We start from the raw sequence: 14,667 nt of genomic DNA, 5'->3' as shown, positions 1-14,667 counted from the left end.
AAGTATCCGTTTCCTGACCTCAAATATTCTATTCCCAACCCTATCTATCGCTCACTTAAAGTTAATCTTTATTATTTAAAGTGGCCCAATTATGCTATTTTAAAGGTTCCTACTTTTCTCCTACAATAGATTTGCATGCACCCAAGGTCAAAAAACACTTTTGTTTTGATTTTCTTATTATATACATTGCAACATCACCAGTTTTCTCACAGCATCTGAAATGGCTTGATCAAGGATCCCGTCTTTCTGAATCCCTTCTTTCTCAGAGCCTACTTTACTCTGATTGGCCAGATGGTTCAGTCTATTGTGATTGGTCTACCGCTTACGTGTGTCGGAAACAAAACACCCATTACCATATCTGAATTTTAGCTCTGTAGGCTTCCTCAGTACTTCTATACAAAGTGATACAAACAGTAATGATGGCGTTGGTTTTACTGTATCAATTCGAGGCCAAGTCCTCATCCTTTGGAAGCATGTGTAGCGATTTGCTTTCGCAGCACAAACAACAGCATCAACTTGACATGTCTACAACATGAACCAAACTCTTCCAAGCCTCAGCTACAACTACAGTGTTTGAGGGCGGGTCAAAGCAGATGTTTTTTGTGTGAATCCAATGAAGACCACAGGCTGGTATCATGCAAATTTATTACAAACCTACGTAGGTTCATGCAGGAAGAAAACTGGAATTACTGACGACTTGTTTCAGGCAGTTCAGAATCGGCTCAGAGTTGCTTTTGCGGTTCTTGTGTTGCTTTTTAAGTTATTTGCACTAACATCACTTAACTCAAACTGCTTTTTACATGTAAAAGGCACCTGAAAGTGTTTGTGTCCGTGCCAGAGAGAGCAGATTAGCTTTAATCGGCTTTTGCTGGAGGATTCAAGTTTAGTTCTAGACTTGTGACTCTAGACTAAACTTTTAGTCATTTTCCCCAACCACTCCCAAACAGATCTGCACTGTCATCTTACATTGCCCATTGCACTATGATTATTTGCACGTGCCTCTTTGTGCATGTCGTGTGTGTGTACATCCAAATGTGCAGTCTGTGTCACAACCCCTGTCCCCAGCCTTTCAGCTCACTGGAGACACTAATCACACGTCTACAGTCTCTGAAGTCATTGTGTTCCGTGGAGATGCCACGAATGTTTCCATAGACTCCCACTCATTATGTCAAAGCATCCTGACCCAGAGATCTCAGTGCACTGTTTACTGCAGACAGCACTGCAGAGGGACTGCGCCGCTGCCTCACTGCTCAGGGACCTATTAATCTCTATGCCTTGCCCCTTGTGACTGTCTGCAGATATCAGTGTCTGGGTCACGTCCTGGAACAGAGCTCCATTATTACATTTAGTTGTGCCCTGAAGATGTTTTACCAGTAGTTTCAGCTCGTAGTAGATGTGAACTTTTGATTTTTAACCCAATTATCTTGTCTGCCCAGCAGCCAGTTGTTCCCAGGAGTCCAACCAGCAGTTCGGCCACGCCCACAAGCACAATCAGCACACCTTCAAAGCGTGATAGCTCCGCCCTCCAAGATCTGTATATCCCACCCCCTCCATCTGAGCCATACACACCCAGGTAACTCATTCAGTAAAGGCTTTTGCTGCTTTTTTGATGAAGGTCACCTGTATAGGTTTCATATATCGAAAACACTATATTTATCATGACAATTTTCACCCTTTCTCACATCCTTAGAATTAAACAAGCTGTTTTGCTATTTTGATTGGCTCTCTGTATTGGCGAAAATTATTGTGGTAGACTGTATAAGAATTAATATGTATATGTGGGTGGGCACATGTTAATGAGCTAATGGTTTTGACATCACCACTGTTGCGATTTGTGAATGACCAGTTTTCAGAGTTTAGATAACTGTTGCATGATCTGGCACTCACTGGACGTTTTTTTTTGTTTAAATTAAAGTTAGAATTTCAATACTGAGCATTTTCCTTAGTAGCCATAGTATTCAAATATTACTGACAAATGAACTTATCAATTTTGATTAATATTTGATCTACACTACCATTGAAAAGTTTGGGGTCATGTGACATCGGAGACTGGAGTAATGGCTTGCATCACAGGAACAAATTACATTTTAAAATACAATAAAGTAGTAATCATTTTAAATTGAAATATTATGTCAAAAAATTACAGATTTTTTTACAGTGGCTGAGAGAGCCACTGCAACTAAAGAAAACACCAGCAAATTAAAAAACATCATCAGTTTGACAACACTTGTGCTGCAAATACTCACAACCCAACCAAATACAGAAATGCACTGCAAATACTCGCAATGCAACCAAATACAGAAACACACTGCAAATACTCACAACACAACCAAATACAGAAACGTGCTGCAAATACTCAAAACGCAACCAAATACAGAAACATGCTGCAAATACTCACAATGCAACCAAATACAGAAACACACTGCAAATACTCGCAACGCAACAAAATACAGAAACACACTGCAAATACTCACAACACAACCATAAACAGAAACGTGCTGCAAATACTCAAAACGCAACCAAATACAGAAACATGCTGCAAATACTCACAATGCAACCAAATACAGAAACACACTGCAAATACTCACAATGCAACCAAATACAGAAACATGCTCTAAATATTCACGACGCAACCAAATACAGAAGCGCACTGCAAAACCTCACATCGCAACCAAATACAGAAGCACACTGCAAAACCTCACATCGCAACTAAATACAGAAACGTGCTGCAAATTCTCAAAATCCAACCAAATACAGAAACACACTGCAAATACTCACAATGCAACCAAATACAGAAACATGCTCTAAATACTCACAATGCAACCAAATACAGAAACACACTGCAAATACTCGCAACGCAACAAAATACAGAAACACACTGCAAATACTCACAACACAACCAAATACAGAAACGTGCTGCAAATACTCAAAACGCAACCAAATACAGAAACATGCTGCAAATACTCACAATGCAACCAAATACAGAAACACACTGCAAATACTCACAATGCAACCAAATACAGAAACATACTCTAAATACTCACGACGCAACCAAATACAGAAGCGCACTGCAAAACCTCACATCGCAACCAAATACAGAAACGTGCTGCAAATTCTCAAAATCCAACCAAATAGAGAAACATGCTGCAAATACTCACAATGCAACCAAATACAGAAACATGCTCTAAATACTCACGACGCAACCAAATACAGAAGCACACTGCAAAACCTCACATCGCAACTAAATACAGAAACGTGCTGCAAATTCTCAAAATCCAACCAAATACAGAAACACACTGCAAATACTCACAATGCAACCAAATACAGAAACATGCTCTAAATACTCACGACGCAACCAAATACAGAAGCGCACTGCAAAACCTCACATCGCAACCAAATAGAGAAACATGCTGCAAATACTCACAATGCAACCACATTTTCTATTTGCATGTTTTCTTCAGTTGCAGCATGTTGAGCATAAGATACTTCTTTCAAAATCATTAAGAAATCTTACCGTGTGCATACAATCTGAATATATTGTGTTATGTTGTGCTTTTAGAGATGAAAAATGCAGTCTTCCAGGCGAGGGTGGGGTACCTGTCGCTAAAGGGTCTGAATCACCAAACTCATTCCTGGATCAAGAGTACAGACGGCGATTTCCTCTAATGGAAGAGGAGGCCGTCCTGTACTGCTACGAGTACGACCCCAGCCACGGACCCACAACGTCCCGCCGAGACAGCACATCCACTTACGGTACACAAACACGCACACATTAGAGCTGCATGATTAATCGCTAAAAGATTGCGTTCTCGATTCAAACACCCACTCAAATCTCATTCCTAATTGACAACGATTCGCCTGTGTCTATTAAAACTTTGACAAAACCACAGTGGAACAGTCATATATGCATTGGCACTGCCGCTAACCCAGAGAGAGCAGTTGTCATGGATAAGTATGAAACAACTTCACAAACAGTCTTTTCAACCACATAGTGTTACAAATCTGTTATCTGTGTTACAAATATTCATATTATCACAGAAGAACTTGGATAAAAGTTTATAGTTTGGATATAAACACTGATGTCGACGGAAGTGAACAAATATAATTAATCACCTTTTAAAAGTAACTTGGCACTTCAAATAGCGATTATGTCGATTCCATCGTTACGCCACCAGGTAGCGACAAGTTCCTGTTAAAAAATGTATTTGTCATTGAATCATTCATTCAAGAGATTTGTTCAAAAAATGCTGATTCATCCAGTAATGAAACAAAGTATTTATGAGTGAGTCTTTAAATCATTCATTCAAACCATTTTTTAAAATAATTCATTCAGATAAATTTAAAATTTTAAATAGACTGCAGCAATTAACATATGTCTGAACATCTAGTAAATTACATGCTGTTTTGATTAGTTGTCTGTTTAGAACCATGGGATAATCTTGATCTCTGTTTGATACCAAAAAAATTGTTATTCTAAATTTATCCAGAATCGTGCAGCTCTAACACAAAGGCACAAAAAGTTTTGTCCATGAGTTCATTTCAGTTGGAGTTTAGTTGGTACAGCAGCAGGGTTATTTACTCTTTTAGCACGGGGAATTTGGTTTGTGCCTTTCTACACACCATAAAATAATTTGTTATTTTCCGCTGGGTTTAACAGCTATCTGAGGGTCTGAATATTGACCCAGCGACTAACTCGAGGCGCAGACCAAACGTTATGAACATCTGCTGATTGTAGAATAGCACATAATGAGAAAATAATCATTGTTTACCCCAATTATGATGCATAACTGTAAGAAAACTGTTAATAAGAAAGTGTTTTAGATCTGCAGAAGAAAGAAACTTCTGCTAATCTAAATACAGTATGTTCTGTGTTCCTTTTTTTTCCAACGCATGATTGTTTGTTTTTTGAGGTTCAAAAAAAGTGAGCATGTCTATAACTTGTTTCCTGCGTAGGGGAGTTGGTTTCAGATTTTCTGTAATTAAACTCTAGGGAGCTGGGCTGCACATTGTTGTGTGTGTGTGTGTGTGTGTGTGTGTGTGTGTGTGTGTGTGTGTGTGTGTGTGTGTGTGTGTGTGTGTGTGTGTGTGTGTGTGTGTGTGTGTGTGTGTGTGTGTGTGTGTGTGTGTGTGTAGCATTATATTCAAATGCAGAGAACTCAGCTCTAGCCGTTAAATGCCAGCGTGAGCCTCTGCAGTCGCACAGAACTGCTGACACACTCCATGCCCGCTGCTTCCCTAGAAAACTAGAGGACACATTAACTGTGACAGTTTGTCTTACACAAACACACACTCACACAGACTTACCTTGGCATCTGTGGAGAACATGGATTGTGAACTGTCAGTTTACCTCCGTCTTTATATCCCTTGTCTTTCCACACACACACACACACACACACACACACACACACACACACACACACACACACACACACACACACACACACACACACACACACACACACACACACACACACAGAATGTGATGTTAGTTAATTTACATGTTTGTGGTTTCAGGTCGTATGAGGCCCATATCTATGCCTGTGGAGTATAACTGGGTTCCTGATTATGAGGATCCAGCTAGAATGAAGAGAGAAGGTCGGAGAGGTGAGGTTTTTTGTCAGTTACATACAATAAATACACATGGGTTTTCTCTTGTTTTTATTCATTATTCTCCTTGCTAAGGTATTATGGAAATATAATCATCCAACTGATTACAAAGAGAGTGGCCCATCTTAGGTGTCCTATTTTTGTCTGTTTATAGCTATTTGATATAAATTTTTTTAATTAAGCACTTTTTTGGTTAAATAAAATATTAAAGAATTAAATAAATTTCATTCCATAGATAGTTTTTTTTATTTTTCTTATGCATTTTTGAAAATGGATTTAATTTCAAGGTGGATCTATGGAGTAACGAAAGGCATAGTTTTATTACATGGGTCTATGGTCTTGTTTGACACTATTGTTGCATCCGAAAATTATCATGTATATTATTATATATAATATATTATTATATTAACATGGTCCTTCTGACAATCAGAAAGTGTCCAAAACCTTTTTGTCATAATTAACGTTTTATTTGTTCATTTTAAATGGTCCTGCTGTGTGACAAATACATTTTAATAGTACAAATATTCAATTTAACCTCTTAATTAATACGAGACCATAAAACAGCATGTATAATAATTATTCATGAATTGGAAAATGTTTGATTAAAATAGTTGTAGATAAATTATAGCATGTCCCACTGGAGATCACAGCTGAAACCCCTTGATTTTTTATGCTGGCATCTCTTCCTTGATTTTAACCATCAGGGTTTTATTGATTCGTGAAAAGTGGCCTGTGATATTGACGAGCGAATATCAGACGAGCAAAAGCGCTGTTTTAATATAACACTGTAATAGTGTTTCTATGCAACAATTCTATAAACAAGAACTTAATGTTTAGTAATTGACATCTCAGAAACAAATATGGTCAGCAAATTTTATTTTTTTTGCTCTGCCAACTTCAGAGCCTTGGTTACATCAGCAGAAAAAGAGGTGGAGAACGTTATTGCATTTTAATGGAAGATTATGAAAAGAAATATATATAGGCCTATTCTTTTTTTAGAACATACATTGATAAATCACAAAATAAAACCTGGGACATTAATTGTCTATTTTATTTACAGTTAAAAGTAGAATATCATAAATAATAATTTATACATTTAATTAAAAAAATAATAATAATAAATAGGATCCATAGGATCCGTTTTTAATGTATTTATCCTGAATATCTTATTCAGGTTTCAAATGCATCTTTGTTTTCCATCAGTTGATTCTTCTCATTCTGCCTGGATTTCCCTTTATTGTTTCTCTCAGTTTCTTTGTTATTACATTCTCATGGCTCTTATTCAGTAGTGATGTTTAGCTGAGCTGTTTTCCATGGATCTAATTCTCCTCGCTGCATGGTGGCTCTGAACCGCGCTGGGCATTTCTGATTACTTCCTGTGGCCGCACTGCACACAGTGCCAGGATAACAGTGGCAGTCTTTGAGCACCAACACAGAGCCAGTGTGCGCTAGTGCCGAGACAGTCTCAACTGGCTGCTGCTTTAGAAATACAGTCCAGAACTCTTGACAGAAATAGTTGGACTGCAATACCTTAGACAGATAATACCAATGGCTTGTATCAATGAAGCTCTTTCATGAAGTTTAATTTTTGGTGTTTTTTTATATTATGAATTCAGGTATAATGTATGGCTGGTTAGCATGTTTTAGTCAATCTTCATCACTTCCTTATTACCATCTTCATTGTGGATGCAGAGGCATGTTTTGTTGTGACTCACTCTTGTCGTGTCTTACTGCTTTCCCACGCTAACCTGTTTTCTTTCGGTGGTCTCCTCCAGGACTTGCTGTTGCTCAAACCCCTCTATTTTCTCTCATTTGTGGAACTTCTATGTCTTTATATGTGTGTTTTTGAGCAAAGGAGGTGGATGATCACCTGGCTGTGTCTCCCGGCTGCTATTTGATCCTGTTAAGCAGCTCTGTCTATCTGCATTGTGTGGAGATTAGCGTCTTGATAGCTCTCTTATTTCCTAGCTTTCTCTACTCATTCTTTTCCTTAAAACTCTGGGGAGAAAATATGCTTGTGTTGAGGTTGCCAAATGGTGTTTAGCTGAGAGTAAGATGGTAAAAGAAGAAAGAGGCACTCGAAGGAGGTTCTGTTAAAATGTTGGAGTGGAGAGAGGGTAAAGATGTATTAAGGTCACCCACAGCTTGGAAATCTGGGTAATTTGTCAGTGACAGTATTTTACTGTCAGAATGTTTGTTCTACTAAAGGCATCCTCTGAATAGCTGGCATTGCATTCAAAATTCAGAAAATTCATGCAATCCGTTTTGAGGCTTGATTTTCATAAACAAACAAAGGTAGAGTTGAACAATTTGAAATAAATAAATACAATAGCGTTTTTTTTCCCCCTGGAAAATGTGATTTAAAATAATAATAAAATTAAATCCAGGCTTGCTGTGCATATTTGTAGGACTGTACAATTTAGCCCAGATTTCTGTGATTACATATCGATATGGCTATAAAATAATAATAATAAATTGAGTATTTAAGAAAAATTATATTATAATAATAATCATTTTGTTTTATAGTACAACTGTAAAATTACAATAATAATATTTATGGCTGTTTAAAATTAACATTTAATCTAAAATGAAATGAAACCATCAAGCTTTAATTCGCTGGAAACAGCAGGAAGCCCTTTAAATCTTCTCTTTTTTTGACTGGTGCGGTTTTGATAATCGCATTAAGCCATGTCGCGATTTTGTTTTTATTTTCGATTAATTGTGCAGCCCTACATAAAGGTACTTTGTTGCTGATGGATCTTCCAGAACTTTACAACTGACATTTTAGATCCATTCACCTCTTGTCCATTTAATGATTTTTATACTGTACTTCAATCCATTTTTACTACTCTAAAATTATGATTTATAATGACTCTACTAGGTTGTGATCCCTGTCTGGCTGAATGTATGCAATTTAAAATCTGCCACCTCTTCAACTTTTTCATCAGCATGAGGGAAACCAAGCCGTAAAGAAGAGGGAACTTCTTCTGGAAGCATGCTGTTGCCATGGAAACTCTGACAGGAGCTCTCCTGAGTGTTTTATGTCCCATTGGCTGCTGCCGGGCAACGGTGGACTTGGGCGTGGGAGAAGGGAAACCCAACAATGGCTACGGTGGTTCCTAAATCAAAGGACAAGCTCAAATCAGGGCTGCTGGGAGCCCGTTGGTTTGGCTCGCTAATATGGCTGTGACCAATCGGCTTGTTATGCTCATTAGGCAAGAATAAGCCTATAGAGTTTGATTGGATTTGACTGATTTGGGAAGAGTGCACAGGCTTAAGTAGTGCTAATGATAGACCTCTATTGAGGGAATGAATCATTGTGATTGGCCAACTGAGGTTTGGAGTATTTCAAGAGGGGTTTGGGATGCTTGATTGATGGAATACTAATGCAAGCTTATTTAGTGATTTGACACAGCACAACCTGGAAAATGTCCATAGTGTTTGAGAAGGACTGGCTGTACAGATGTAATTTTGATTTACTGCACATGCCAGACAAAATCTCTAATGCCTGATTAACCATATAAAATGGTGGCATTGTTGAATTTTTTTCCGTCTCATAGCGGGTGGTGTAGCCTTGTGGCTTTACTGGTAATAAAATGGTTGCAGTAAAATGATTAAAAGGGGGGTGGTCCCCCTCGGTCCATTCACCGCAGGGCCCCCTAAAGCACGGGACCCGGTGCGGTCGCACCAGTTACACTACCTTAAAGGTGCTGTATGTAAGTTTTTGACTGTACTACAGCATAAAAATACCATAATATATTTGCAGATATTTAGAAAACATGCTGAGTTCACATACTTGTTTCTCTGAAAAACTCTCTACAGCCATTTATTTTACTTTGAAATGTGCGTTCCGTCTCGGAATATCTTTTTTTGTTTTGGTCTGTGCGATATTGCACATTGCCAATTTACCCAATAGTATTTTGCCACCACAGGTTGCCAGTTGGCGGAAAACACAGCATATTGCAGCCATGGAAGCCAACGAACAAAGTGGGTCAGTGATCGCAGATTCGACCCGACCCAAAAAGCCTCCACACCCATGAACGGGTCCATATTAAAACGCGATATCAACTCATCGTAAATCAATAAATTAAATCATCAACTTACTTACAACAACAGGGAATGTAAGTCTCCTTGCATTTCATTGTCAATTGCGCTCGTTTCTTTTGCGTGTTTTCAGTCTGGCAACCTACGTGAGCAGGATGGGGCAGGGAAAACAACTCTCTCCAATATTTTGAATTTGGACTGCAGTACCCATTTCAACTGCTAGCTGTGAATCTCACATACAAACCTTTAAGGATGGCCCTGTGCATATGTTGACATTGGGCTTTCATGCTCCCAATAAAACTACTGTGATTAAAGAAATTGTTCTTCCTCTCTCTGTCTCAGAAAACTCTTTGTTGAGGTATATAAGTGATGAGAAGGCTGCCGATCTGACAGGCCGGAGCATGAAAAGAGACACAGGGAAACGCGGAAAGAAGAAGAGCGAGAAGAGCGGAAGCCCCACCCACTATGCCCTCCTCCCCACCCTCCAAATGGAGGTGCTCAGGCAGGAATCCATGAACACACCTAACCCAGACTCCAGCTCTCTTTACCATGTGAGTAGTATGTTTTCTGTCAAAGTCCTCTGAAGAGAGTCAGTTCATTCTGCGACCATCTTGCCATCGCTGTTTGTAATCATGCTAGTACTGCGTCTATCTGCGTGAATGGAATTAACAAAATCTCCTGCAAAGCTTATGTTTCTGTAACAAAACAAAAAAACAGTAAGGCGATTGGTTCTTTTGATTTAAAGGCAGGGATTATTTGCGGCCATCATAGTTGTAACAATATGTGTATTGTGAAGTTGTTGCATGAGACTTTTAATATGCATAGGAGGTACAGGAGTTGTTGTGTGTGCGATTGCGGGAAGAATTGGGAAGTAAAGTTGAGGGTTCGGAATTATTTCTATCATGATTATAACACACACATAATATTGAAACAATAGTGTTGGGCTGCAAACGTTTTTGTCTTGCTTTCCCATTTTTATTTTTATTTCTAAAAATATCTAACCATCCTCAAAAAAAGATCAGTTTTATTTTTCTTTAAAGAAATTAATGGTTTTATTCAGCAAGGACAAAATAAATTAATCAAAAGTGACAGTACAAATGGGTTTCAAAAGATTTCTATTTCAAATAAATGCGGTTCTTTTGAACTTTGTTAATCAAAGAATCCTGAAAAACAACTGTTTTCAGCATTGATAACAATAAGAAATGTTTCTTGAGCAGCAAATCAGAATGATCATGTGACACTAAAGAATGATGCTGAAAATGTACACATTAATGTAATTTGTGTGTAATTTATATTTTTTTCATATATATATATATATATATATATATATATATACAAATTACACAAAATATAAATTACAGGGTTTTTTTGTGTGTGCTATTACGGGAGTTTGTATCGAGTGGTAGTAAGTAAGTAATCCAACATGCCTCAATCAAGTTCTTTCTCTTTGTCTAAGAGTATCTTTCAGTCTCTCTTTGAGTGTCATGCAGTCTGAATCGGGCTAAACTCTGAGATTGTAAATAAAATCGCACAGTGTCTGTGTTCTTTTTATTTTCTGTTGCTCAAACAAAGAGTTATTCTTCAAGGCCTGGCTGCTTTCACCGACTCTGTGCTCGATCAAGGTCTCCGTGATCACTGCAGGTAGATTCTTAAATAGTTTTCATTGAAAGCACCAGGTCATGGTGTGAAGAAGGAGAATGCATACTTACACCCACATGCTGGGTAAATGTTTGTGTTCCCTATCGGTCAGTCACTACAACGTAGGTCATGACTGACCAATAGGAATCTCGCTAGAGAGGCCAATCTACTTCGAGTGAAACTAAAACAAGCCAATACACATTGGCGTGCAATCATTTGCAACAGCTGTGCAGCCTCGCAGCGCGGGTATTTAACAAGCAGCTGGTGCGATTGCACACTAGCTTTTTGCTTCGGAGCCAAGCACTTCGTATGCTGAACAGAGTGAATTTGAAAGCAAGCCTCTTCTGGATCTCTCCACTTTGGTGCGGGCGTGACGGCACAGCAGCGCGAGCGGTCTTTTTCTCTTCTCTCTCTCTCTTCTTTGTTTGTTGTTTTAAAACTGAGCAAACAAAAAAGCTGTTTTCACGGCTGGTAAGGTGCGCAGTTAAAGCGCTCAACGGCCGTTTTTACGGCTGGTAAGGTGCGCGATTAAAGCGCTCAACGGCCGTTTTCACGGCTGGTAAGACCAGCGAGAGAGAATCGCGCACAGACAGGTGCACATTCCTGTCTGTGTTCGCTGTGACCGTTCCCCTGCGTGCTTCAGCACTAAGGAGAGCAGTCTCTAAAAGAGCTTACACAGATAGTTTGCGTCTTTTTCAAGATGACATTCTATCTGTGTGTTTCTGGATGCGGTCGTTACCTGGGGTCGCGGGATGGTCACGATCGCTGCCTTGTGTGTCTGGGCCTCGAACACGCACAGGCAGCGTTCGTGGATGAGTCATGTACCCATTGTGGGAAGATGACCATCTCGGAGCTGAGGACAAGACTCACGTTCCTGCAAAGGGGCGGAGTCCCCGTGCCTGCACCTCGTTCCAACCCCCCTTCGCGGGTTGCTACGGGCAGTGACACGGGTGACCTGAGGATTACAGTGAGCGCGCTTCCTTCGGGGAACCAACCCCCTAGGAACCCTCACTCCTCTCATGCTCCGCAACCAGTTGAGCTGCCAACGGAACGTTCTGGACCATCCTCGAGATGTGTACCAGTCGTTTCGTTGGGCGCTCCCTGCGACGACCAGATGTCGATCGCTGCATCGGAGGGTGGATCAGACTTCTCTGCGGACGACGGCTCGGAGCCGCTGCCTCCTTCGGGTGTGGCAGCGGTGCTCGAGTCGGACCCTGAGAAGATGGCCATGCTTTCCCGGGCCGCCAACAGGATCGGGCTCGTGTGGAACCCTCCACCGTGTCCCGAGCCCTCGAGGTTGGACGATTGGTATCTCGGGGTGGCGCGCGCTGGTTCTCAGCAACCCACCCCAGTGCCTTTCTTCCCGGAGGTGCATGAGGAGCTCACAGGGACGTGGACGGCACCTTTTACTGCCAGAAACCGTCTCGGTGGCTCCTCCTCCCCCACCACCCTTGATGGTGGGGCAGCTAAGGGATACACGCGTATCCCGCCAGTGGAACGGGCCGTTGCTATGCAACTGTGCCCTAACTCCACTTGGCGTGGAGAACCCTGTCTTCCTTCCCGGGCCTGTAAGTACTCGTCGGACCTGACCGGCAAGGCTTACAAGGCCTGTGGCGAAGCTGCCTCTGCCATGCACGCTATGGCGTTGTTGCAGGTTCATCAGGCCAAGGCTCTGAAGGACCTGCACGAGGGTGGTCATGATCCACAAGTTCTCCAAGAACTTCGGGCCGCAACTGACCTCGCGCTTCGTGCGACGAAGGTCAATGCGCGGTCAGTGGGTCGTGCGATGTCCACACTAGTGGTCCAGGAACGCCATCTCTGGCTGTGTCTGGCTGACATGCGGGAGACCGACAAGATCAGGTTCATTAACTCCCCCGTGTCCCAGACCGGCCTCTTCGGCGACGCGGTCGAGAACTTCGCCCAGCAGTTCTCAGCTGTACAGAAGCAGACTGAGGCCATCAGACACATCCTGCCGCGGCGGTCAGCTGCTGCCTCCACCCCACCGCCCGCGGCTCCTCGGTCTGCTCGTCGCCGTGGGTGTCATCCTGCGTCTGCCCCTGCTCCCGCACCGCAGTAGCAGCCTCCATCTAAACGGCGCCGTGGAGCCAGTCGCAGGCAGGGCGCCCCGCCCGTCCAGGCCCCCGCCAAGAGGGGCGGCAAAGCCAAGGGTAAGCGGCCCTAGGACGGGCGACCCAGAGATGGAAGGGACTGCTCTCCAGGAGACGATGACTGCATCGCTCCCTCCCCCGGAAGAGGGCCGGGTGGTAAATCCTTTGTTTCATTTTGTTTGTGTTCCACCGCTGGCCTTAAAACCAGCGGTTCCCAAATTTTCAATAAAAGAGCAGTTTCTATCATCTCTGGGTCCGAAGAAGACCCGGACAGCAGTGGGGGGTTGGAATCCTCACCACTCTCATCCGCCTCTATTTTCGCCAGCCGGCAGCTGTGTACGGTCCGAGAACGCCACCGAGCCGCCTCCCGCACCTCCTGCCCCGTGGAACCAGGTAAGTACTGCACAGCACACTCAGACTCCGCTACGGGCCGCCTCCCAGAGAGAGCCTCCCGAGCTGCGTCCCTGTGTTCCACCTCGCTGCCCCACTCCGGGTACGCCTACGGTCCCTTTGGTCCCGCTTATACGGTCTCTGCGAGCCTGGTTAGTGCTCCCCAGTCCGTCTCGCTGGCTCATTCGAACCATCAGGCTCGGCTATGCGATTCAGTTCGCCCGGCCTCCCCCCAAGTTTCGGGCCATCCACTCCACTACAGTGAGAGCAGCCGATGCCCATGTCTTGCGAGCGGAGATCGCAGTCCTACTGGCGAAGGATGCGATAGAGCCGGTCCCTCCAGCCGATATGAGGTCAGGGCACTACAGTCCCTACTTCATTGTACCCAAGAAAGGTGGTGGGTTACGACCGATCTTGGATCTGCGAGTTTTGAATCGGAGCCTCCACAAGCTACCGTTCAAAATGCTCACGCAGAGACGCATTTTCGAATGCATCCGTCCCCAAGATTGGTTTGCAGCGATCGACCTGAAGGACGCGTACTTTCATGTCTCGATTCTTCCTCGACACAGGCCATTCCTGCGCTTTGCGTTCGAGGGTCGAGCATATCAGTACAATTCCTACCCTTCGGGCTGTCCCTGTCCCCCCGTGTCTTCACGAAAGTCACAGAGGGGGCCCTTGTTCCCATGAGAGAACAGGGCGTTCGCATCCTCAACTATCTCGACGACTGGCTCATACTAGCACACTCTCGAGATCAGCTATGCGAACACAGGGACCTAGTGCTCAGGCACCTCAGCCAGTTGGGTCTTCAGGTCAACTGGGAAAAGAGCAAACTCTCCCCTGTGCAGAGGATCTCTTATCTCGGTATGGAGTTGGATTCGGT

The 14,667-nt window shown here is 42.6% G+C and overlaps 1 protein-coding gene across 8 annotated transcripts in view; it reads left to right on the top strand.

The window, feature by feature from the left end:
- Window positions 1-14,667, top strand: part of cnksr2a (connector enhancer of kinase suppressor of Ras 2a) — a 92,300-nt gene that overhangs the window by 53,392 nt on the left and 24,241 nt on the right. For 4 of the 8 annotated variants that reach the window (XM_077244873.1, XM_077244869.1, XM_077244874.1 and 1 more), the window contains exons 10-13: window positions 1,437-1,573; window positions 3,560-3,753; window positions 5,515-5,604; window positions 9,994-10,202. In XM_077244873.1, coding sequence (XP_077100988.1) covers window positions 1,437-1,573; window positions 3,560-3,753; window positions 5,515-5,604; window positions 9,994-10,202 — 630 coding nt within the window. The remainder of the gene's footprint in view (window positions 1-1,436; window positions 1,574-3,559; window positions 3,754-5,514; window positions 5,605-9,993; window positions 10,203-14,667) is intronic. The other 4 variants (XM_077244875.1, XM_077244870.1, XM_077244876.1 and 1 more) reach the window with 1 other exon arrangement.

The sequence above is a fragment of the Siphateles boraxobius genome, unplaced genomic scaffold, assembly GCF_051911475.1.
Source record: "Siphateles boraxobius isolate OS27281-9 unplaced genomic scaffold, OSU_SipBor_1 26, whole genome shotgun sequence".
Taxonomy (NCBI): domain Eukaryota; kingdom Metazoa; phylum Chordata; class Actinopteri; order Cypriniformes; family Leuciscidae; genus Siphateles; species Siphateles boraxobius.
Note: the sequence above shows the minus strand (reverse complement) of the source record. Positions and strands in the feature narration are given on the sequence as shown.